The sequence below is a fragment of the Dromaius novaehollandiae genome, chromosome 4 (assembly GCF_036370855.1).
Source record: "Dromaius novaehollandiae isolate bDroNov1 chromosome 4, bDroNov1.hap1, whole genome shotgun sequence".
NCBI classification, from domain to species: Eukaryota; Metazoa; Chordata; class Aves; order Casuariiformes; family Dromaiidae; genus Dromaius; species Dromaius novaehollandiae.
In genome coordinates this window covers 55,219,797-55,245,124 of record NC_088101.1, presented here as the reverse complement: position 1 = coordinate 55,245,124, position 25,328 = coordinate 55,219,797, and the positions used below count along the sequence as shown (strand labels likewise).

At 40.0% G+C, this 25,328-nt stretch overlaps 1 protein-coding gene across 7 annotated transcripts in view; it reads right to left on the bottom strand.

Annotated features, from left to right (window-relative positions):
• Positions 1-2,059: 2,059 nt before the first annotated feature.
• MTUS1 (microtubule associated scaffold protein 1) overlaps positions 2,060-25,328 on the bottom strand; it is a 124,515-nt gene continuing 101,246 nt past the window's right edge. For all 7 annotated transcript variants that reach the window (XM_064511091.1, XM_064511087.1, XM_064511088.1 and 4 more), the window contains 8 exons: positions 20,022-20,088; positions 11,939-12,153; positions 11,301-11,406; positions 10,214-10,287; positions 10,014-10,109; positions 6,698-6,814; positions 5,202-5,299; positions 2,060-4,355 (listed from right to left, as the gene is read on the bottom strand). In XM_064511091.1, coding sequence (XP_064367161.1) covers positions 4,139-4,355; positions 5,202-5,299; positions 6,698-6,814; positions 10,014-10,109; positions 10,214-10,287; positions 11,301-11,406; positions 11,939-12,153; positions 20,022-20,088 — 990 coding nt within the window. In that variant the 3' untranslated portion in view covers positions 2,060-4,138. The remainder of the gene's footprint in view (positions 4,356-5,201; positions 5,300-6,697; positions 6,815-10,013; positions 10,110-10,213; positions 10,288-11,300; positions 11,407-11,938; positions 12,154-20,021; positions 20,089-25,328) is intronic.

Sequence of the window (25,328 nt, the reverse complement as noted above, 5' to 3'; positions counted from 1 at the left end):
GAGGCTGTACCATGCGTTTATTACTTTTTAGCATTTTCATTTATCAGCATAGTCGTTTTCCCTTTGAAGTGTAGGAGCTTTGCCAACTTCTTAAATTTCAAAGTGTTTTTGAGTCTTTAATTGGAAAATTAATCTAAAATATCTAGCAACTGAAAGATAGTTCCAACTCGTTCAGCACCACAGCAATTCATGTGGTAGCATCACTTCCTTGATGACAGTTTGGCAGAAGAGGAAAAGATGATGTAAATCCAAAAGTGCATCAGTAGTCTCCCTCAAGTGTAAAAGTTACATATAGTGATCACATGCAGTTCTTAAGACTAAATACAACTACATTTGCCAGGGAGAATTTTTTGCATATTTTTTCTGCAAACAGCAAGATAATCCTCATCTTTGCAAACTAAAAACATGGTTCAGTCTTTAACTATCAAGAGCCTTATGGGCAGGCCTGATTCCTCTTGCCTCAATGCAAATACATGCAGATACCACAGAAATGAATGGTGACATAGGGTAAGACTGAAGCTTGAGGCAAGAAATCTAAATGCTCTGTCAAAGTCACATGCCTAAACAGACAAGTAGAAATAAAATACTGGTAAATCTGTCACCTCTCTGCCAAGGCAAGAAACAAATACCTTCAGTGCATTGTTGCTGCCTTACTCATATGGGTTTGAAGATTAGTCCACATTTCTGATAAGTGTTTTAACTCCAGCCCAGCCCTAAAGAATTTGCTGGTTGTCAGGCCACTGTTTTTAAAAATCAATGGTATCCTGCTGTCTAAAAGAAATTTCCTGTTGAATTGCATGATAACCATTTACATGCAAGTGTCTTTGGTGTTTATCATAAGAAACTTAGAAGAGTCTTCAATTAGCACATGGAAATGATTCATCTCAAGTTTTACTGCAAGCACAGTGTAACTGAAAAACAAAGACCTTCAGAACAAAATACTGAAATTACACTAACCTTGCAATACCATGTTATGAATTAGTTTGAATGACTACAAACTATGCAATGCAGATGCTAATGTCACTGTAAACTTCCTTTGAAACTTATCATTAGAGATGGAAACTACTAGTTAGAGTATCTGAATAGAGTATAATTACTAGGCTAACACTAGACCTTTGGAATACATTTACAGTGGAACAGGTTTCTAGCTTTTCCTGAAGGAAGCTTCTTGCTGAAGAAATTACTAAAAAACTGTGAAATTTACTGGACCAGATAAAGCACCAGTTAATCATATGGTATCTACATTAAAGCACCATCGGAATACAGAGAAATACTAAAAGACAAACACTAAACACGTATTTCTGTAGTTTAATTTCTATATACAAGAATTCCCTATTTCTTCTTAAGAGCACTATAGATTCTATTTGCAAGAAGTTTAGAGGTGAAAAGTTTCCTGTATTGTTAACTCATATCTAATTTCCCCTCCACAGTCTTTGTATGACTACTACCATACGCACTTTTTTTATAGTAGTAGTGCTGTACTTGATTTTCAAACATTTGCATGCACTCTTACTGTGTTTTGTTTGAGGCACTAATATCACAGCTAAGTTAATACTGTTCTTAGTAGCGCTAAACAACAGTTCATACTACTTGACTTGTTAGATGATTAAACTTTGTGCCTTTTCTTATAGAAAAAAAATCATAAATAAAGTGATAATTTTAATAAGGTGAGTTGTTTAGATTCTATTAAATGTCAGCTTTCAACACTATTTGCAACACTATGCGGTTTATTTGCAGAAAGATTAGAAATAAAATTATCACACGTATTCACACTGAGTCCCTACATTAATCCCACAGGAGTCAAGTATTTTGTTACTGCATGATTTTGTGATGCTATCTCCATTCTCCATTTTTTGGAGCAACCATCTCAAAATGAGTCTGTCTACATTAGACTAGTAAGGCTAAAATTTGCAATGGTTTAACTGAACATTAATTTGTGCATTGAAGCTTTATTGTTGCTGTTCTCCTGTGATGAATAAGTATTAGTTTTTAGCATTTGGAATAATGTCCCTCTTTAGATCAAAGATCATTTGACTAATACAAGCAGGAAAAAAAAATCTTCAAGCAGTACAAAAAGTTTATTTTTTAAGCATTCAGCTTGAATACATGTGATCAAATCTCTTTGACCACAGAAAATAAAAAGAATGTTCTAAGATATGCTTTAAGCCAAGTTTCAGCCCACAGAGAATTTCCATAGTTGAATTTGAAACCCCTGGAAAACAGGTTAAGTCCTGACACCACTAGCAGTGGCATGTACAGTGCCTTAAAGGGAATAAAGAGTAAAATGTTCCATAGAAATGGCACCCTTACCTTGTACATTATGTAAAATTAAGTAAAGTTAATGATTAAATAGTCACATTTTTAAGGATATTACAAGTTTACTTACAGAATGAGTACTGTTAGAGTCTTGTCTGTATGTCTGTGTTCCTCAATGAAGTGCCAAGATGGTTTGAAATGCTTCTCCAGTTTAGTTCCCTAAACTCTTTCCATCCCCTTGATTCAAGGTTCCCAAGCTACTGAAAAACACAGGGCAGCTTAGAAGATAGTGTTCCAAAGCAGTTAATTTTACAGCTAGATAACAGCATTCACTAAACAGTAGTAGAGCAGTGGTCATGAAAATGGTATTGCATGGTGCTTTAAAAACCAAGCTAATGTAAGCATTGATAGTGTTTTGTAATACTAATGGAAAGTTGAACCTGTGTTTAGTAGATACAATGTAGAGATCTTAAACAGGTCTGACCAAGGGAGTATCAAGGCTTTGCAATTACCTTACTTAAACTTGAAGCACAGCATAAGACATTTCATGAAAATGCTGACACCCTTATCCTCCAGCTTAAGCAGTTGGGACAGGTTTTCTTCATACTTTACAGGATCTCTTGTACAGGACCTTTTGACAAATGAACTGGCAAAACACTGATATTCTGCAGTCTGTGGGGGAAGGTATGGCAAAATTGGCAAGTTATCTACAGCCAGTTACAATCTTCCCACTCAGACGGATTTAGCCAATCCTGATGAATGTTAATACTAATATTTGAAAAGTAAAAGGTTTTCACCAGATGATAAATTGGTATTCACGAATTACTTAAGATCTTTGTTGAGAATTGCGTTAAGAATGCACCTAAGGACAATTACGACCTTTTTTTTTCCTTTGGCTTTCCAACTTGCATCTTGTTTCCTCAGCAGATGGCCTCTGCAACGGACATGCTGTTCTTGGGAAGTGAGTGATTCTTTTCAGCAGATAAAAGGATAGGTCTGGGCATCTAAACCTGCAACTAGACTAGAAATAATTTCCCAGGTCTGACCTTGAGGGTGACCCTAGTTCTAATTCTGACTATGACTGCTGACTGAAGAGCCAAAATCAACTGTGTCCTGCAAAAAAGTCTCATCGTAACTGATAGTTGTGTATGGATATTAAACAAATAATTCATGCACAATATGGCTGTGATTCAACTTGTTTTTAAAACTCATTCAAAACTGCATACTAAAGTAGGCCACTAGCAAGTCAATTGACAAGGCTTTTCATGCCATCCTAGTACTGAACTGAAACCAGAAAGATGAAGGAAACTAACCTATAGCACTAATGGCAGTTCCTCCTCCATTCTGGGTACAGGTAACTCCTTGCTAAAAGCATGCATACTGACAACATTATTAAGGAAGTACATGTCAATGTATAGTCTTCAGCTTTTATCCTTTATTACGTACACAGCAAAGAAGGCAGCATTAGACACACACACAGTGTGTTACATCCATTCCATTCACAGCACACACACGCGCATACACACAGCCTTAAAAAAGTGTCTGTGGTAAGGAACATATTATAAATGTTGTGATCTTTATCTCTAAGCCCCTGAGCTTTTTCTTATAGTTAGGTGAAAAGGCAATGAACAAGACTTTCCTTGCTCCGTAAGTGCTTTGTGCAACAATGTCCATAGAGGTCATAATCAAGTCTTTTGGGGAGGAGCAACGTGAGTGTCTTACTCCTGTAGTTTCTGTCTCTTATCACCGTTTTTGCACCAAATAGTTTCCAGTTAAGTTTAGTCATCATACTTGGCTAATATAGCTCTCGGTCCTTTGATCAAAGTTAGGATCAGTTCTGCATATCATAAATGAAATGCAATCGCCTCTGTCTCAAGAGATGTCATCTTGGTGATACTGTAGGACTAGAGAAGTTACCAGAATTTCGTGGGGACTGGAGAGGCACAGATGGAGAACTGGGTGACAGTTTTCTTGGGCTGCATAGATCGCCATTGTGCAGCTTCCACAGGAGTTCTTCATTTTCCATTGACAGACGTTTGTTTACTTTTGACTCCTTTTCTAGTGACTCCTGTAAAACTGCCTGCTCAGTAGAAAGTTGCCTGCAAAAGTAAGATTTACATCAGTGCACATAATTCACGTTGGAGGTTTACATTATTGAACATAATTTTGAAACAGAACTTTCTGAAGTTGTATAAAACCTTGCTTTGATTGCACCTATATTAGTTGCAATGAGGATCTGGTATGTTCTCATGCTTGTTGGATTTAAACTTGCAGAGCGCAGGAGGAAGAGTCCTAGTAAGAAGCAGTCCTAAAGACCAGTGAAGATGGCCAGAAAAAGCATCTGAAAGTGTTCCTTGCCGTACTTAAAATAACAGATGCCATGCTGGAGCCTCTGAGCCTTGTTGCAGGCCCAGCTCTACACAGAGGCTACGATTCTGTAGTTTCCTTCAAACTACAAGAGTTTGCCCATCCCTTTAAGCAATGGATAAAGTTGTGAAAACCTCAGACCCATTTAGATATTGCTGCTACTGCTAAAACACGCTCTCAGCTTCTCATCAGTCTAAGGTTGGGGACAAATCACTAAACTGAAATGGTTAAAAGTAAAGCCAAGCCTATCTCACAAACCAGCAATATTTAAAGAGGCTGTAACAATCTATTGTAAGATGATATTCCTGAGTTGCGTTCTCTTCACTGAAATACTGTTTCAGAGCACTGAAGGACATGATGAACCTTTAACTCCTTGCAATCTGTTCCCATTTCTTGTTTCTATATCAGAACGCAGATTTGTATAGATGTGTGAGGAAGGAAGGAGTGTATTCTTTTTAAACACTCATACAAAAACCTAGTCACTAATATTTACATTGATTTTTTTTTTTCTCCCCTAGTCACAGGAACCCCTTCTCCCGGTTAATAAGAATATATAGAAGTCCTCAGATATTTTTCACCTTGAAAGTTCCATGTGTTTGTCCATTCGAGCTTTTAATTCTTCATTTTCTTGCTGAAACTTCTTCAATTTATCCATTAAGACTGTATTGTTTTCCACCTTTAAAAAAAGGTCACAGATTAAAATAAAATCCATACATATGCTCATCAGGCTATTGACTGAATTATAACATAACAGACATTCATAATCTGGAGTTTGCAGACTATTACAATATATGCAAAAACATACAGAGTGACCTTGGAGTAATGTAAGACTGACCTGCTGTCATGGTTTAATATTCTCTGATAGTCAAACAGGTGTACTGATTTTATTCTTGCATAACACTGGAATTTTGCCACTTGTGCTGATTTTGCGAGCAAAAAAACAGGTAAGGTATCTAGTAACCGACTGTCTAGTTACTAACACCACTTTCACAGTAGCTGCGGACAGATTTTCTTGAAACAATATGATAAGGTGACAAATTTTAGCGCTCCTCTATGTAATCAGCTCTCCCTGCTGCTCTCATTTCACTTTGTTACTGCAGGATGTTATCAAAAGTTAAGGAAAAACAGTGATTAAATGGTTGAATGTTCCAAAGGCCTTTAAACTGGCAATCTTTAGTCAGAATACATTAAGTTTTTCTAGAATTTTTACACAGTAATTGTAGACCGGTGGTGCAGGACAACACACGATGCTGTGGTAGTGCTGAACAGCTGATACGAAATTATTGCTTGGTATCCAAACCCCTTCCTATACATCCTCATTAAAATCTTGTACAAGTATTACAAGAGCATTCAAAGGCCCCACCCAGGATAAGGACTCAGTTCTGCCACACAAATAACAGCACAGAAAGTAATTAGAAATTCTGCCCCCAAAATTGTCTTCTTGTGTGGAATTACAGACAGATGAGGAACAAAGCCACGCAACTAAACAAGCAGCTTAAAAGTAATAACTAAAATGTTTGCTCTAAGCTAATCAACTCTAGATGAAAAGAATAACATATTTATTCAGTGTCATATTTGATATTAATTAGTTGTATTTATCTACCTCAGGTGGGTTTCTCTTTCTGTTTAGTTAAGGTCAGTTCTGTGTTAACATTTTCCTGACAGTGCAGGCCAGAATTCCAGGTACGTGCTCAAAAGGTTCTTCTGTAACACTTGAGCAAATGGTAGCAGGTAAGGATTTTTCTTTGGGGTAGGGGAGAAGAGAGGAGAGAGGAAGTGTGGAAGGGCCCCAGGATGACCCTGTGCTGTCAGCTACGGTCTGTGCAAACAAACCAGTAGTCATCTTAGAGGTTAAAAGGTTATTTACAGCATCTGGTAATTCCTTTCCCCCTCTACATTACAACCCAATATTGATATAATTGTACCTGTAATGTCAGCATATCACATTATGTTTCCTTTTAAGCAAAAGGTTAATCCTTGCACATAAGTCTGACCAGCCTGAATTCATTATCAGAAGGTAACTGTGAAGATAAGAGACATGGTCCTAAGTCGCCAGACCCCAAGGGAAGCTCACCAGTTTTTCCATCTTCATTAGCTTTATATCCTGCTGATGTAGTTTCTCATTCTTGATCTCCAGAACTGCTTTCAAACTTTCCAGTTCCTGTTCCAGATACATAATCTGCGGGTTTTTCTGAAAGATTTCCAGAGAATTTGCTTATTATCCTGAATTTCAGGAACAATTTAAGTATTTCTCTGCTATTTAGGAAGAAAAAGAAAATAAATGTGGTAAAAAGAGTTACTTGTTCTAAGAAGTGAAATCAAGCTGGATAGTTTTGAATAAAAAAAGATCTGGCACCACTTTCCCCTATGATTCTGTTTGTTCTTCAGTTTAGGACAGTTGCAGCTTTTCTTAGAAGAAAGCATTTAGAAAATCTTTTTGTACAAATGTGGAAAAACCCTTGTGAATCAAAAGCAAAGCACTAATGCTGTCACAGCAAAACTCATCTTGTACACGTGCCCAAAGGCTCGCTTTAAGGCTAGGAGTTCCAAAACTTATTTCGTTTTACTCATAACTCATCCCCCAAAGTTATTTGAGTAAATATTTTAGAAGTTCTCAGGTGCTGGAGCAGCACCCAAAGTTTAAACCTATGAACTTGACCGTAGCTAATTTTCACTGTTTCAAGTCTGAAGGTAGCTCTCTCAGAGTAATCAAAAGTTGTCATTTTTACACCCTTCTTAACGGCCTAGCAATGCAACAGCAAATACAAATCTTGCACTGTTGTAGAGTAAAACATATTCTTAAGATTTGAAAGGTGAAGTCACAAGCAAAGTAAGGAAAAATAAGGAAGTTTCAATCCATTTCCAGGTAGCATGAGTGGAACAGAAACAGAAGACAATCAATGCTTAGGTGTATTGTGTAACTAAGTTTTTCTTTTAAAAACAAACAAAACTTCTTTTAGTGTATTTAGGTAAGACTACTGGTGCACTGAGTTGAGTAACAGCTTCATTGCCACATCAGAAAAGTAACGATTTGCAGTTTTGTGGGATGCAGCCCATAGTGTCAGAGTGCTACTCTGGAAAATAAGAGCACAACCAGTACCATTCACAGTTAATGCAAAGGCCAAATCAGCTATGCACTTCATTCTCCTTGCAGTTTTTAAGGATGGTGTCACTTGTGATTCTTATCTAATTTCTACTTTTAAACAGAAGTCTGTGTGCGGAAAGGCTGCTGTGTCCCAGAGAAAGAGACAAAAAAAGTTTGCAAAGTGCAAATTTGCACTTAATTCTTTCTTTTAATGGCTTTACATAGAATTTAGGAGCTATGGATAAAAAAATTTTTTTTTTTTTAATTTCCAAGAATTAAAATTTATTTTAAGTTTCACCTGAGCTACCACGTTAGCTATTCACAGTACAGCACAAAGTCAGACAAAAAGATTGAAAGGTCTAGATAAGATTTTTACAAAAAACAAAAACAAAACAAAAAAATCCTACAAGAATATCAAGTGACACTATTTAGATAAACTGGAGAGTTAAAAATACCTCTGTCTTTGAAAGCCTAATGGGAATTTCTTACTGTGCAGAATTTGTATTCAGCACAGAAGAGTCTACTGGGCCAAATTAATCTTTTTCCGTACAGAAGCCTCAGACTTATGAAGTTCTCTTATAATAACTGTCATTCCCCCACTCTCAGGATGGGAAAGGTATTTGCAGCTGTGTAAAAGGCACTGACTATTGCTCCTTTAAATTACTTAGCATCTAAACGTATTTCTGGAACGCAGTTCCAACTCCCAAGTGCAGCCTCCCCATGACGCCTGCTTTGGTATCATCCCTCCCAACGACAGCAGTGTACTGCAGTTGCAGATTCCCCCTGCTGCAGCTCTGCTCTGCCACTAGAATAAGCAGTGAGAGAGAAAGCAATTAAATTCCAGAGTAAACGAAGATAATTTCTATTAACACTTGTTGCACAGAAAGCAGATGCTTTCTCTGGCTTTTTTTCCCCTTCCCAGAGCTCTCCAATTGTTGACATTTTTCACCCAAAGGGCTCCCAGTACCTGGACAGAGGCCAAATTGCTGGGGGTCTGCTCTGCTATCCTCTGTCCGATCAGGTCTTCCTCCTGTCCCCCACTTTTCTTACCTTGTGGTCTCATACTACATACATCTGACCCTCTATTTTATTTTCTGTCTTGAACGTTTGACTAGTTCTTAAAATGGGGAGTCTGCGCTGAAGACTGTTCTCAAATTAAACAGCAGATGCACACATCATCTGTGTCCAAAACCACTATTACTGACAGACTCTACCATCATAAAACAGACTTACTACACTTGCATGTGACCTGCTTCTAGGGGAAACCAATGCAGACTGACCATTTATAGTAGCTAAACTGGCAAAATCTGAAGATGTGCCACTAACAAAGCATCTTAAATGCGTTTTAAGCCTAGAATTTCTCTTCACTGGATAAGCAATACTAAAGCTCAAACTGGAAGGACAAGCATGTTTACATCTAGTCATCTCCAATACATGAAAAACCTCTATGCACATTTCTAATTGCAGGAGCATCACAGATGATAGCAGCCTTGAGAAGAAAGGCAGACAAAAGAAAAGTTTATCGAAAGGACACATCAGCAACAAATATGAACCAGTTTGTAAAAGGAAAAAAAAGCATTAAAGACTCAAATACAAGAAGTGAATTTTGAAGTAATGATACAAGACAGCCTATACTGATTATGGCACTTTTAAAACCTTTACTGATCATCTAGAAAGCTGCATTATGCCTTTTGCAGTATACTTAGGCTATAACTTACTTCACTGACTTTGATATTCAACAGCTTTAGATATTTCTAATAGTAAAGTTAACATACAACACTGTCTAGTGCTTGAAAAATATTTCTGGTAGGAAAGTTATTTATGCAAAATATTAATAAGTATCGGTGCCCTACAGCTCACAAGCAAAGTAGTTGCTAGAATAAGAGGCAAGACTGTTGCCTGCAAGAACATTTTAGTAACAACAATTTATTTAGATGTTCTAATCACATTAACTTATAACTCCTTCACTAAACTCCCAAAGACCGACTACTCGTCATTCTTGGAAAGAAATCAGAATGTTACATTACTTCCTAATATCACTGACAGCTAATTTTGATGCAGATAGAGTAGACTCTACTTTGTGTACTGACTTAATTCAGGTGTATGCTTTTTGACAATGGATATTAATGTTTTAGTTTGTCCATATCATCTACTGCATGTATTTTCATTACTAAAGACTTGATAGCAAGCCTGCCTGAATATTATGCAATAACCTCCCTCCCCCCCCCCCCCCCCAAAAAAAAAAAAAAAAAACCAGGCCTATAAGATTTGTTCATCTGCTTTACTTTTGCAGATCAGGACTTACAAGATTGGCTTTTTCTTTGGCTATTTGTTTTTGCTCTTCTAACTTCAACTTCTCACTTAGAGAGTCATTTTCACATTTTAATTCATCAATCTTTTTCTGAAATGAAAAAATATGGTATAATTAGGCCAAGAATTCAGTGCATATCTCCAAAACACCTTGCAAGTTTTACACTGTTGCCATGTCTCAAACCCTTAACAAACCTCTAGCAATTCCTGCTTCTCCTTAAAAGAATCCTGAAGTGACTGCCTTTCAGATTCATGGGCACTCTTGAGCTCTGAAACAAATTATTTTTTGCAGATTTTTAATATTGCATAAGACATGAAAAAAGAGTGAGAAGCAAACAAACAGTCAATTACAAAAAACATGGAAAGAAATTTATCATCATTTCAAACAATATGGATATACAAAGTATCAGATATACTGCTGCTTCAGATTTGTTGATCATCCCCTCATACATACACTTCATTCTATTTAATTAGCTGACAGCATGTCAACTTTGAAAGCATTCATCTACAGGCAACAAATGGAGGAATTGAGCACAGAAAACCTAAAGAAACACATCTTACAAAAGCTGAACTTCTGAAAGGAAAGACAACAAATTGAAATTATGTTTTCCAGGAGCTTCTATAAAAAATTTAATCTCTATACTCATTCATACTTTGGAGATGTCAAGCAGAAGACACTGCTCCTTGATTGCAGTGGAGATGTCACCAGTTTTAATGAGGCAAAAGTCCCATTAGAAACTGGGATGTCAAGCAGAGTTGGACAGAGGAAGTAAATCTCTTCAGTCAATTCAGAAGCAATGCCATTTAGAACTGAGCACCCTCACTCCCTGCCCTGAAAAACAACCTTCACCCCAGTATGGTGTGAACAACATGTGCTATTTCTCAACCCGAGAAACATTCCCATTTTTATCTGGAAAGTACACAACCCCATTTTCCCTGGATTTCAATTCTGAGGTGCTCCTTATAAAAATCACGGCGGGGGGAAGCAATTTACTTGTTACCTTGAGATTTTGAGGGTAGTCTGCAATTTAGACACATCTTTTACTGAAAGAAATGAACTCCAATCTTAAGCTGTTTTGAAGATTGCATTCAACTATAATGGGATTACAATTATTTCTGTATGTAAAATAAGCCTTGTTCTGTTCCAAAAAAAGGAATTTTGACAATGTTAAACACAGCTGATTACCATGAACAATTAAATGGTTATGTTGGTGAAAAGTCGAATATTCATGTTTAGAACTAGCAGAACTATAGCACATGTGCTTGAATACAAAATACTTGCCTGAAAAAGAAGATTCGTATTCCTTTTTTAGCTCCTCTACTTTTTCTGAGTGGCTGCTTTCAAGTTCCAGCTTAAAGTTTTCATGTATGACGTTTAAGTTGTCAACCTGCAATATGACAATATGATTTCCTCCCCTGCAGCATATCAAATTAATTCATATTTAAAGCAGCATTGTTACCATGGCTTTATGCAGTACGTTAAATACATGTTTTGGATAGCCTAGGTGGCACTTAAAGGTAGTATAAAGTGTGAGAAACTAAGCCACATACAACACTTTGTAGATGAGAGTGAAGCCTTATAGTTCAGATACTAACAGCATGATGTATCTATCTGTCACACACACAGAGTTGTTGCAAAGCAAGATGTGTTTTTATAAATCTAAAAACTCAAGCTGATGCAAATATCCAGTAGAGCTCCAGAAGTCATTGGAGTCTGCAGAACATTAGGAATCTGCACCATGTTTAAATATTAAGATCTGGACAGGTTAGTGTAGTAACATTTTTCTAGTTGCAATGAAGGGGAGTTTCGCATTAGATGAAGCAACCGACTCCATTATTGGCAAAAATCAGGACTGTCTGAAGGCTCATTGTAACAGAAAGCAACTACTAGGGAACATTTCTACTTCAAGTGTCACAAACCTGCTCTTGGAGTTGTGCTTTGTACTTTTCAGCTTCTTCAATGCAGATGCTTTGGAGTTTCTCACACTCTGCAGTGTAAAACTGTTTAAGCCTCTCCTCCAGCTCAGCTAAATCATTGTGATGCTGCTGATTTAACTTCTGCACAAATCCTTCATAAGCAGCTTGCAGCTCATTCCGGTCTCTCTCCAATTTCTCACAAGCTGCAGAAGTGGTCACTGAAGATTTCAAAAAGGAAAAGTAATCAAGTTCAATGCTAGATTCACATTTAGTCTTTGTTACAGGTATTAAAGATAGCAATGAATACTCTGCACAACAATAGCATTATAATTTATCTGTAAATTAGTGCCACCTCTATATGAAAAGATGATCTTTAAGATCTTCAGAAATATACTGAATTTGCAGTTCAGTGCTTCTTATACTGAGAATTATTTGAATCTGGAGTTACATCAGGAATCCATATAAAGAACACAAATGTGACAGTTCGTCATGACATAAAAGATGCATCAATGGATAACTCACTAGAGATACTAAAGTGCTCTAATAAAAACGGTAATTGGATTTACTACTTCACCTAATTTGATCCCATTTCAATAGTGGATTTCTCAGAGTAGTTCACTTTTTGCTATATAAACCACTTAGCTAAATTGGAGAGTCCCAGTGTCCTGAAGGCCATCCATTCAACATGCTAATTACAATAAGATATGCAACAGAAGCAATTCTAGCCGCACATGGGCTACCCAATACGGAGTGATATAAAACACCAAACCTCCAATCTGAAACATACTACCAACATGCACAGGCCTAAGATATTTAAATATGCAAGATGCAGAATAGTTTCAGACAAAGTGCAGAGTAGTAAGAAAACAGAAGAACAGTATATTTCTCTTTCTATTTATATTAAACACAGGCCAGCTAAGACAACTGCCTAGGTTTGTCTCCCCATAGTTACAGGTGATTAAAAGGCAAGGTAGAAGTGAGTAACTTCTACTTCTGAGTTTTACATTTAGTACTCACAATCCCAGCCAGAAGGGTCTTAATAGGGGGAATCATTTTTTTACTGCTAATATGGCTGCAACAAACATCTTACACAGTTTCCAGCTGCACCAAACGGCTAGAAGCATGGTGGAATACAGGCATGTGGTCACTGAATACCATAAGCAAACTGCTTCTATATAGCCTCTAGTGCTTTTGTTTAAAATAAATAGATTAGCCAATATATGTCTATTTAAGAGAAAAAATAACTGGAATGTTAATGTGATCTTGGATTAAATACAGGAGAAGTCATACATACATGCACTTTATAACTGCTTGGCAGACTGCCTGAACACCATCAATTTAAACTCTATATAAAAGCATTGGAAGATTCATGAATCTTTGTACAGGCATTACAGGAAATTCTTAGCACAGCTTTGTTTGAGCCTTAAGATATAAACATTACAGTGTCTTAAAGTACAGATTCCCAAATCAGTACTGGTCTCAGCTGTTAGTGAGAGCAGTCTTTCCAAGCAGAGTGCCTGAAATTACATACTTGTCAGATTCCCACTTTGCTAAAGCTCACCAAGAGCAAGTGAATAACTGAACAGATGCCACTTGCACTCTGATTTAAGGAAACTGTAAGGGAGTCTTGGCTCTATGGCAATCACCTGGAACCTGCGCTTGAACTAACAAGCATAAGAGGGTGAGATGCACTGCATCACCACCAGTTTTCATCTGCATCTACCTGAACTAGTTCCAACAGGCTTAGCTCTGTGCTGGCCCTGTTCGGAAGGTCTGCTGAGGGGACAGCTGTAAACAGAGCTTTCATCCCATGACCGGCAACAACCCAGTTAGCTAAAGGCTCAACAAAAACACACCAGAACACACTCTGCAACCAAAGCTGATTTCACAGCTTTCTGAGCTTGGAGGAAGAATGGTCACCGACAAGTAAGGTTTTATTTACGCTTTCTTTATTCCTTACACCCACTTCTGTAACAACTGCTTCCTTTAGAAATAAAACATTAATGTTCACACTTCTATCACAGCACATTGGTGGAAAGCTATTGAATACATATGCTTTGCATTGTCATGTTTTGGGGGAAAAGGAACCTTGTGGGATAAGGGGCTTTATTTTATAAGGCAAAGGAACAGGCAGACAGTCAAACAGAGCCATTACACAGTCACATGCAGAACTGATCTGATCATTTATAGCAGAGTAAGAGGTAAAGCTGAGAGGCAATCAACTCACATGCCTCATTTGAAATAATTGTAGCAAAATGCTCCAAATGACCCATTTCCTTTGAAAGGAAAGGGGAAGAAACAGTCATCTAGTTCTTTATTTGTAAAGCCAGAGTCATACATTGGCCTCTGTTTAAAAGAATTTGCCTTCTATCATTCTCTTATCTTTAAACGTCAGATGGCCAAGCATGTACAATTTCAGGTGATGTGTAGCATTTTATAGAACAGAGAAGTCAAACAACAAACCACGCCTTTAGTAAAGAAAACAGTCGTGTTAGTTCTCGTTCAGCCAGTTTGCAAGTCAGATTTACGAGAAGAGTAATGTCACAAAGGCAAACAAAACTGACTTTTAAAACCTGCACTGGAAGTTGAAGGTTGTGTTACCTAGAAGGTAATGCCTGGCCTCTGAAATGCTTCCTTGCAGGTTACAAGTCTGATCTTGACAGAATCAAAGATGAGTCCCTGTCCTCCACGCACGGGCCAGAATGACCCTTACGCAGGCTTACGCGAGCTCCCAGTGTCACGGCAATGCAAGGGACTGCACGTGTGAAGCTCAGCCAAAGCTCTGATCAAAGAAGTGTTCACTGGCGATTAAGAGAGCTCCTGTAAGCCAAAGCGGCAGGCATGTCCCTGCATTCAAGACTTGTAAACAACTGCAGCAAGTATTTTGCACAGCCCTATCCACCTCCGCAATGAATAACACTAATGACTGTAACTTGCCTTATTTTAGGAAAGGGACAAGCTATGAAAAAAAGCAAATAATTCCTTAAACTGGCTGCTCATCCCCAGCAAGGGGATGCTGCAAAACTTGTGACTAACCAAACTGAAGATGACAACTATTCAACCTAAGAGTTTTATAGAAAACTGGAGCTTAGTTTTGAAGAAAACTGTTAACTGAAGGACATGTTCTTCCAGTAGCAGAAGGATCTGTTGCACAAAATGTCTGTCTCAACTTCTCCTCCACTTCAGGGAGGCTTGCCGTGCATGCTTCCGAGTTTTTGTATGCTACTAGAGTGCTCCCATGCCTTCCTCTCGCCTCTGAAAGCACTTCCCTCCACAATTCCACCTCTTCATTAAGCCGCACATTAAGAGAGACCACAGGCCTCAAGTGCAAAAACAACAGGAGATAAATGGCCCGACAGCATTCGGGAGAAAAATCAAACCACACAGATGAAAAGAGACGCTAGCCATTTATCCATCAAGTAGGTTCAATCTCATCTGTAACACTAAACGGTTTTAAGCTTTCAGGATACTTACAGAACAGAGGGAACGCCGTACTTGGCAACCAGAGGCAAGATTTACTTCATTATTCCAACAGCAAGGCCATTAATATTTTATCTCACTTAGTTGTCCCAGCCAATCATACAACACTCATTCTCTTGCGTGCCCTGTATTATTAAAACAGCAAGCAGGTTTAATCTGCATTTTTAGGCTGCCTAATACCTGTTTTATTATAAATGCAGAATTTAACTCTTTTGGGTAAAACCTCTGGCAATCACAGGAAATTTCTGAAACTTAGTAACAGGTTATCTTCCAATTGGAAACGCTGTTTTTAACATGCAAAATTAACATTCATGTTTAATTATTAAATAATGGCCACTACTGTCTCATGTATTTCATTGCAAAGCTATGTGTGCCAGAACTGTAAAAAAAACAAAAAAAAAACAAAAAAACAAAAACAGAACCAGACACGTGACAATTGCCTGCAACAGCATGAAGTGCAGTGAATCCAAACCACGGGAACTGTAGCACCCAGAGGAGGAGGGGAGGGCACAAGTGCACGAGCTGCCTTGTCTGTTTCTTGGTAGCCCCAAGAAATCGATTTCACTTTTTCAACGCTTTAAGCTACAGTTTAGTGCATATGGTTGAGTACGTATGAAACATTCAAGTACCTGCAAGGAAATAAGTTCCTGCCCTCTAATACAGCAAATACTACAGTATCAGCAGGCAGGCAACAGTATGACCTCTGGAAATGAGATCTCTCCCTCCCCCCCTCACTCCCCCATAATTGATGGAAATACCTATTTACTATTAAGCATTTTTAAAGACATCATAACCTGAAAACCAAATCACATTCACTCCATCCTTCAGTAAAACAATCTTTTTATCCCAACCTACAAAACGCTTTAAAAGTCATTTATTAATAAAGGGCAACAAAACAGCATTTTAAAGAAAATATTCTCAAGTAATTGCCATAAAGTAAAAGGAGAGGGAAGAGTTTAGATGTCTGGCTATACGGGATATGTGCAAGTCTCTCCAGCCCACTGAAAAAGGCTCATGAATTGCAGTTTTCAGACAGTTAACATGCAGGCTGAGTCAGCTTTGTATCTGCTGCTCTGCGGTGGTATTGAACTGGATCATGTCCAGGGCAGTTGCAAAGAGACTCTAAAACAATCTGGAATGCAATTAATTTAAAGGGTTAGTTTTGTGTCTCTGAAAAAATACGCAACTCTTGCAGTTTCTACTTACCTGATTAAACAGGTAACTAAGAATAATTTGTGTATCATCTTATATGTTAATGAGAAGAGAAAGGGGAGACAGACAGAGCCTTCGTATTGGCTCCAGGTTCCCAGAACAAAGGCATTTATATTCAAAGCTTTTAGGTTCAGGCCTTGTGGCTGGGGTTTGTAAGGAAATCCAAGCTAAGAGCATGACTGTTCCCATATATGAACTCCTTTGAAAAGCCTATCCTCAAATCCATCATCACTGCTCTCTCTCTCACACGTTTCCAAATACTGAAATCGGGAAAACAAAGTGTCCGGTAACCATCAGCCACATGAAAGTGCTCTAGACGCTCTGCTCAGTGACGCAGTCGTTACAAGAGTGATGTTCTGACATCCTGATGCATATTTAAATCACTCCAAAAGAAAACATTTGCACATATTTAATAAACTAACAGATATCTTGGAAAAAAGAGTAATACAGAATAATCTAATAAACTGATTTGATAGCAAGCCAATTTGGTTTTGCAAGGTAAATAAAGGAGCTTGGGAGTGTACGCAATTAAACTTCAAAAGAACAAACTAGGGTCTCAGGACTGTGCAAGGTACAAGCTGCAAGAGATTTCTTGTTTGTCTCAAACTTGGCAACATCCAGTGCACAGACTACACTAAGCTTGACACACCTGGTTCCTCTTCCTAGACTGCCAGTTCCCAAAATGTAATAATGCATGTTGTTTTAAAAACAGCTGGGGACTCTGTGAGACACGTACAATATGCACATGCAGCCTAAGATTCAAGTTGTACTTTACTTTGAGCTCACCTATGCCTAACTCATACTGTGAATTAAGACATACAGCACTTAAGATTTCCATAGGCTGTTTCAAGCTAAGTTCAGCTATATCCATTTAACAGTGACAGCACAAAGCTGATTAGTGGGTGTATGTACGGACAGATTATTTGCAGCTAAGACTAACATGACATGAGTTTTGCTCTTACACCTTGTTAGCAAGTGAGGTCTGGCCTTTTTCTTTTTTTGTTAACCCAACCATTTTGAAACTTGTTGCAGCTGAAGACTTGGCTAGTTTTTTATTTCTGTGATTAAATCCATTCCCTTTCACATGCTGGGCAGAGAGACGTGCAGATAGGCTAGACAAGAGACATAGGAAAGACAAGGGAACTGCATGAAGATTACTGCTTCACTGAAATCATGGCTTGGAAACCTTACAAAGGGAAGTGAATCAGAAGTTGCTACTCAGATGCTGCTGGAGAGTTGACACAAAGATCACCTCAAATAAGAGGAACTGCTGACACCATCCCCTTTCGCTAGCAGCACGTTGGCTCGCGTAGCCCACTGACAATTCTGTGATCAGTGTGCATCGCAAGGCAATCCAGCTGCGTTGTATTTGAAGTTTTCTAGTTGCCAGTCCTCTGAATAGCATATTCTTGAAACAGAAATCCCATATATGGACTCAGCAGGCTGTTAACAGAAGCAGGACTAAACGAGTTCATGGGAAACTCATCTAAGAGTTAGGCATCCTTAGAAGCACTGGGCAGCAAAAGCGCTGGCTAGTTTTTGGTCTAGCTATCTAAGCTGAATTTTCCTGTTTCTATTAAGTGACCAAGTGTAGTGACCAGGATGATAAAGGAAAAAAAACTGAGGATGCTGGCAAATGGAGGAATGGAGAAACCTTTTCTTGCTCCAATAGCAATCTTTCTGAAGTCATTTTTCAACAAATTTAAACAAATGGATTTTATGGTTCACCAAGAATGCAAGAAATTCATTTCTACACTAAGACGCTAGTTTCATGGATGCCATTTTAAGCTGACAGAGAAGTGCAGGCTAATGCTGAAGAGACACACAACTACCTTCCTCCACCCTGCTCACAGCTCCTTCCCCTCCCTTTCCTCTGGCCTCAGGGCTCCTTCAGCCCACGCTGAGCTAGACCAGGCGCCTTCACCACAGCAGCACTTCAAACTGCTCACCTCCAGCAAGGCAGGCCCCCAGGCTGGCTCGCTGCATGGCTGCACAGGTCCTGGGGCCAGGAGATGGGGACAAAGCCAGGGGACAGCAAGGCTCTTTCAAAGGCAGCCCCAACTTACAGCTCCCTGAAACAACTGCAAAACTGCAGTCCGGGCATTTCACCAGTACAACAGTTAAAGGCTGCACCTTTGACAGGTGTCACAACGCACCAAGCTCTAGAAAAATCTCAGCTTTTCAGCATCAGTCTAACTCTGAAGAAAGAAAACGTAAATTGGGAGAATTCTGGCATTTCTGCAGTGTATGTGTTACCTTTGGTACCTCACATATCTGCTTAGGCTTCAAGCCTTTCTTTGCCAGTGATACTGCTCATTCACACATTTGCAATTTTATGCAATATCAAAGCTCCCACCAGAAAGTTTCCTTTTAAAATAACACTCTAAGTTGGACTACAGTAATAGTGACGAGCAGAGAAGCCGAGAAGCCACGCTCTGTTGGTTCACCTGGGAGGGGGTCCCCCCTGCCAAGCTTTCGATTCTGATTAGCTGCCAGGGAATGCCCATCTTATTAATCAGCACTGAAAAATAAATCTGGAAATTATGTGCAGCTGCTGCACTTAAGACCTACATTCACATTCAAGTTTGGCTGAGACCATACCCAACTTCTGAAGCATGTGAAAATAAACATTCCAACTTTTCAATAATAAGTGATGTATCTGAAACTGCTCCACACAGATTACTTCTGTTCTCAAAAAAAATTTTTTTTAAAGGGGGCTTCATCATAAGTGTGCTTTTATAAAAGGCTAGCTTCACTTTCAAGTGCTATCAATTTCAATTCAATGGCTTATTGCACTCTAGAAGATTATGCTGCTTTGAGTTCAAGTAAGATAAATGGAGTTAACATTAAATGCAGTTAAATCAAGCTTCAAAGTTGGCAAAACCTGCCCTGAACATTATAGCTCAGTTTCATATTATAGCTGTCCACTAGGATGAGTTCAAAGATTTAATCTCATTAGTCTGATAGCATTTCCTTCTGTTAATTTTACACTCATTCACTTAAAAGCCACTAAGGCAAAAACGTAGATTTTGCACAGTATGTTTTATAGCTTTGTGGCTTTTTGCCAACAAATCTCTAGAAACAGCGTACAAATAATTTAGGGATCAAACAAATATATACACTGTTGGACATCCTCCCCTTTTTAGAAAGCGAATGTCTTGGTCATCAGATCCATGTTTTGCGCAGAGGCCCTGCTAGGTGCAGCCACGTCAGTGCCAGGAACGCAGCGATCCTGGGGTCAGGCTGTCAAGGCTCCGGAGAAATGCAGCGATTGAGCATCCGAGCAGAATTCAGGCAGGGAGTTAGGTAACTGCCATTACAGTACCACGGCATCCGTCTTTCCAAAGACCTGAGTTTTCCTCTTTTCGTTAAAATTACAAAAATAGATTCTTACCCAGCTCTCCTCGGAGGTTGACCAGTTCTTGAGATAACTCTTTATGCTGTTTTAGTGTTTCCTCCCTCTGTAGAGAAAAAAAAACAAGCCCCAAACATTTAGTTCCTAGTGCTGTGAAGAGGGCACCTTCCACCAATTAACTTGCCTGTGTCCTGCAGGAAAACAAGCGGCAGGGGTGAGGGGCCAAGATATGAATCATTTAGGATAACAGTTCTGCTGTTACAAAATACACAGATGTTATTCTGTTGTTAAGGAAGTTATACTTTAAAACAAAGAATACTTTTTTCCAGGATAACACTGTAATTAAAATCCTACTTGGCAGCAATTGATTGCATAGTTTATGATGGGTGTGGCGACAGAAACCTACAGAACGTATCAGCTGATACCTGTCAAGGGCACAGAAGTATGGTAAATGTGAAACAGGCATGCATTAAATATTTATCTTAAGCTTACTTCACAAAACGTAAACACAAAATGAAAAACTTTGCTAAAAGCTCAATCTTCCACGAAGCAAAGGCACAGCCCAGTTCAAAGTTACAAGCAACTCACCCCCTGCTCACAATTTTTAAATTTTAAGCTAGACGTCGGTCCTGCACCAGAAAGAATTACAACCAATCTGAGTGAAAGCCCAAGCCCCCACTTGGTCTGGGAGGCAGCGGCGGCCACAGCTGAGCCGGGGGCGGGAGGCCTTGGGGCCCCTTGGCCCGCACCCCACCCCAGGAGAAGCGGCCGGAGCCGCGGGCGCCCGGCGAGGCAGGACAGGCCACGGAGACGCGCCGCCGCCGCAGGAGAGCGGCTCCGCAGCCCCGGTGCACCTCGGCGACGGTCCCCTCGGAGCCGCAGCCGGCGTAGCGCTGCGGCGATGACAAGGTCCCGGCTCCCCGGGCAGGAGCCGCTCGCTGCCGGGGCGCTTTCACCTTGCCGGCGGTCAGCTCCTGCCCGACGCCCTGGCGCTGGTGCGGAAACGCGCTACAAAACGAACGCCCATTACCCTGGTTGCAGCGCACTGAGAATAGAGGCAGAGTTTGCTACTAGAGCAGCCCATTTTTCAGCTTCGGGAGCCCCCCGCGCACGTACGCGGTGCACAGGTGGCAGCACCGCAACCCAAACTGCGCCGGCTGCAAAGCAGGCGCCGGTGGGCAGAGCTCCACTGGACCTTGCCTCGGCCGTGCCTCCCGCCCGCAGGTTACCGTGCTTCCGCGCCGATCGCTCCGACAGCGGCAGATACTGCAGCTTCTGCAATTGGCACAAGCAGCCAGCGATTACTTAAAGCCACAGCCCTTCATTTATGAAAACCAAGCTCCAGACGTTAGGCTGATCCATTTCCACCGGCTCAAGTATCAGCCAGGACAGTAAAGGCAACGCTGCCCTGCTCCGCAGATAATGGAGTTTATTTTTAGCTGTTCAGAGCTTGCTTCACCCTGCTTTCACACTTAATTTGTTCATGCAAAAATAAGCGGCGGAAGGCCCGAGCTGAATGGAAGAGCCCCAGACACACACCACCGAGGCGACTTCGCTGCTGCGAATGCCCAAGCTTGCACTCACAGCTCACTGTGTGCCTTGTATGCTTTTGCTTTCATGCATTAGAAACAAAACACTGACCCAAAACCACCCAGGCTTTTTCAGTGGCTACTACACAATCCACTGTGGCAGCACAGGTCGCACGGCAGCAGGGCGCCCCTGGAGAAAGCCCTCACGGCTGGCTCCCCAGGGAAACCCACCTTCACAGCGGGCTCCTCATTCGCCCCAGTCCCTGCGGACAGACCCGAGGCTCAGGTTGGCACCTGATCAGCTGGTGAAGAGCACCCTGTCCTGCGGGTGGGGAGCACCCACTCCACAAGCGCCGAGCAAGCGGGCACTAGAACACACTGCTCTGAGGGAAAGGAAGGGGGAAGGAGCACCCAGAGAGCTTTGGTGACCACTCACGTTTAGCTTTAAGCGTACCACCATGCAGCTGAAATACTGAGATCTGATTAACTGGCTTTCAGGCTGTCAGCTTGTGGTGGTGCTGGTGGGTCAATAGCCCATGCCACATTTAAACGGGGAGTTGGCATTTCTTCTTGAAGTTGCAGTATGGTTAAAATCAAGTTTAATAAAAGACTAATCAAAATGCATAATGCTATACATCTTCATCTGATGCAAGTGACAGGAAATTATTCTGTAGGTAAAGAGGCTAGTTATAAGATAGGCCCATCTCTTTACCAGGAATATTTGTATATTTGACCCTGTAGACTTTAAAAGGTCTACTTTTAATCGCTGCAGTTTAAGCAGTCTTAGCACTCATTTGGACACTGACACACTTGAAGGGATATTAAGTAGTTGTTTCATAGCTGTATAGGAAGCACTTAGAAACTTCTTACAATGCTAGCTGGGCTAAGGTTGAAAGCTATCCCTTATCGGCCACAGTGGAGTCTCAGGAGAGCAGAGTTCAGTTATTGAGAAGTTACTGAGATTCTTTTCCCCATCTCCCTGGTCGGGAAGGAGAGACGTGTCATCCTGCTCAGCATCACTGCCCGCTACAGACACAGCACTGATGAAAATGCGAATACTGCAGTGAGTTATTTGAGTTGAATCCTATTGCACTGTGTATACAACCAAGCAGTGAATTTTTAAAGGAAGTTAACTATAACAACACTTCTATTTTCACATCTCAGGCTCCTGAAGGGATTTTCCAAAACTTTTCAGTAAATTTATCTGTTATTAAATTAGCATACAAACACACTTAGCAAATTATTTTTAGAATTTTTTTTTCTTCTCTTATCTTTACTTCTTAGTTTGCATATTCATTCCCTATTCTAATTCTCAGAAAGTCATCCTTCAACCTGATTTGTTCCAGCCCACTTAGTCAGTCAGTAAAACATCTCTAATTTTTTCTCCTCAGCCTCTAGTGAACATTTTGCTTAGTGTTTCCACAAGGCCTGCTACCTAGTCCACAGAATGTTTTATATTTATTTTTAACTAAAACAGTTTGATGAGAAAAGAGCATATTAGATCAGGATATACTAAGAACTGACCAGAGACTGAGACTAAAAACCCAGCGTAATATAGGGTATTGTTGCTTGACTGCCTTTTCTTTTTATGCTTCTTGCTTTGTGCTGCTCTTAACCCTTTTTGCTTTTTATTGGTGCTGTTTAATCCCATGCCTCCACCTCCAATCATGAAAGCACCTATTCCAAAGAAAGCAGATAGCCATAAAGGTTATCAGCCTCAAACAGGAAGAATAAGTTGGTCATATAACTGCTTAAGCAGCCACATTAAATAGCCAAACTGACCAAACCTTGCAGTTAATTTAGCATTATTTTGTCTAGATTCCGACAGAAGTGAAGTTCTAAATGTGAGGGTCTCCTCAACAAAACTTTTGAGTTTTCAGGAACTGAAATCTAAGTGCAATGAGATACCAAAGACCACTTGAATAATCTAATGAGCATCACCTTCAATGTTTCTTTTAAAGACTTGTATGCACATACTTTGGATTGGAATAACAAACTACCTTCTAGTCCATGCTTTATAGGCTTCTAGTTTAAGATCAAAACTAGAAGTTAAGAGAGCAGAATCAAGAGGCAGTAGACAAGAAAGCAATTTTGGCAGTGTCCATTTCTCCAGATATATTTGGCAGTAAAAGAAAGCCTATTTTAGTGGGATGATCCTTGCTTAGTTGTCAAAGACTCAAGGAGGACATTTATATGAGGTTACAGCTATTTCTGGCACAATTTATGGGTTTATGGCAAGCAAGATCATATAGATCATTTTTCTTATATCAAAAGAATCTATTGTAGTAGCACAGGAAACTGAGTAGAGCTCTAGCCAAAACATTCTCCAACCAGAAATTTGGATGCTGTAGGCTTATTACTATAATAAGAGTTTGGGGATAAAACAGACAGTAGTGTTAAGGTGCACCTGTGCTATCAGAGGCTACAAAACAGTTTTTAGCACAAGACAGGAGACTGGGAGATTTCTTGTTACATCCATGCTTTTTGAAAATTTGACAAGAAACTCCAGGGCTACATGTGCCCAATAACAAGGACATTTGGGAAGGTGAGTTATGCCCCATTACAACTTGATGGAAACATGAAAGCAGAGGAAAAGAGGTCCAAAGCAAAGAGGGGTGGAGAAGACGACAGCTTCAGGATCACAAAGATGACAAAGTCAGGAAAGGAATGCATTACAAAATTTTGTGTTCATGTTTATGTCACAGGCAGTTACATGGGCAAGTTAACAGGCTTAAGAGCACGTTTTTCCTGGCAACAAGCCATTTTTGCTGTAGCCTGAAATTTAAGCAGACCCAGCCTAATGTCATTTTAGGGTGAAGACACATCAATGGGTGAACAGTTTCTGTGGTGCTGCTTTACAAGTGGGAAGCTCTACAAAAGTCCAAGTTCCAGAAAGAAGAGAAAGGTATTTACACCATGCACACAAGCCGTCAACCTTCCTGGCCACATATCCTAAACAAAACTTCACACGAGTAAGAGAAGATACCTCAGAGAGCTCCGATTACAAGTAGTGCCCAAGTGGGATGGCATAGGTATTCCTTTACCATCCCACAGCTCCGCTACGGACTCCAAATCCAGAGATAGGCAGTTTCAGGGCAAACTGTCCCAGCAACTCGTGAGCTTATTTCCTTGTGATGAAGTGAGACTAGCCAGATGAGAGGTTTTGGGTTTCTCAGCACAGCCAGGCTGCTAGCCAGGCGATGTAGCCCTGGTGTGGAGCTGCGCTTCCTGCTTGCAAGCCAACATTTCAAGAGCCACAGAGGGGCTGAGACTGGTGGAGGAGCCCCATTTTCCTTTTGCAAGCGTTTCCTACATGTTAAGAACTATACGCCCTTCAGCAGCTATCCAGCGTAAAAGGCCAAACTATGGCAGAAACTAGACTTCAAGTACATGTACCTAATAAGCTAACATTGCCCATGTGGTAGCAATTATCCACACTTCATAGTTTACATCCCAAACACACTTACTCCTTTTGGAAATGAAATATGTACCCTTTTGGAGATGTATGAAGCAAAGAAAAATCCACAAGAACCAATACTGAAAGCCTTACATTTACATACCAAAATAGTGGGTTTTAAAAATTAATTTCAAGTAGCTACATGACTATCGACATGTTAAACTATTTATTACAGTTACCTGGCCTACCCTGTGCAGCGTATCACCTCCTCTACAATTTCTGTAACATTTCAAACCTCTGACCAAACTTCAAGTAACTGTCATTTAACAAATCTCCTCACTCAGATGATGTTTTTCATCCTCAGATTAATGTTCCCAAATCTTTCTCAGAATTGTGCTCACATGAAGCCTTTTAATACAA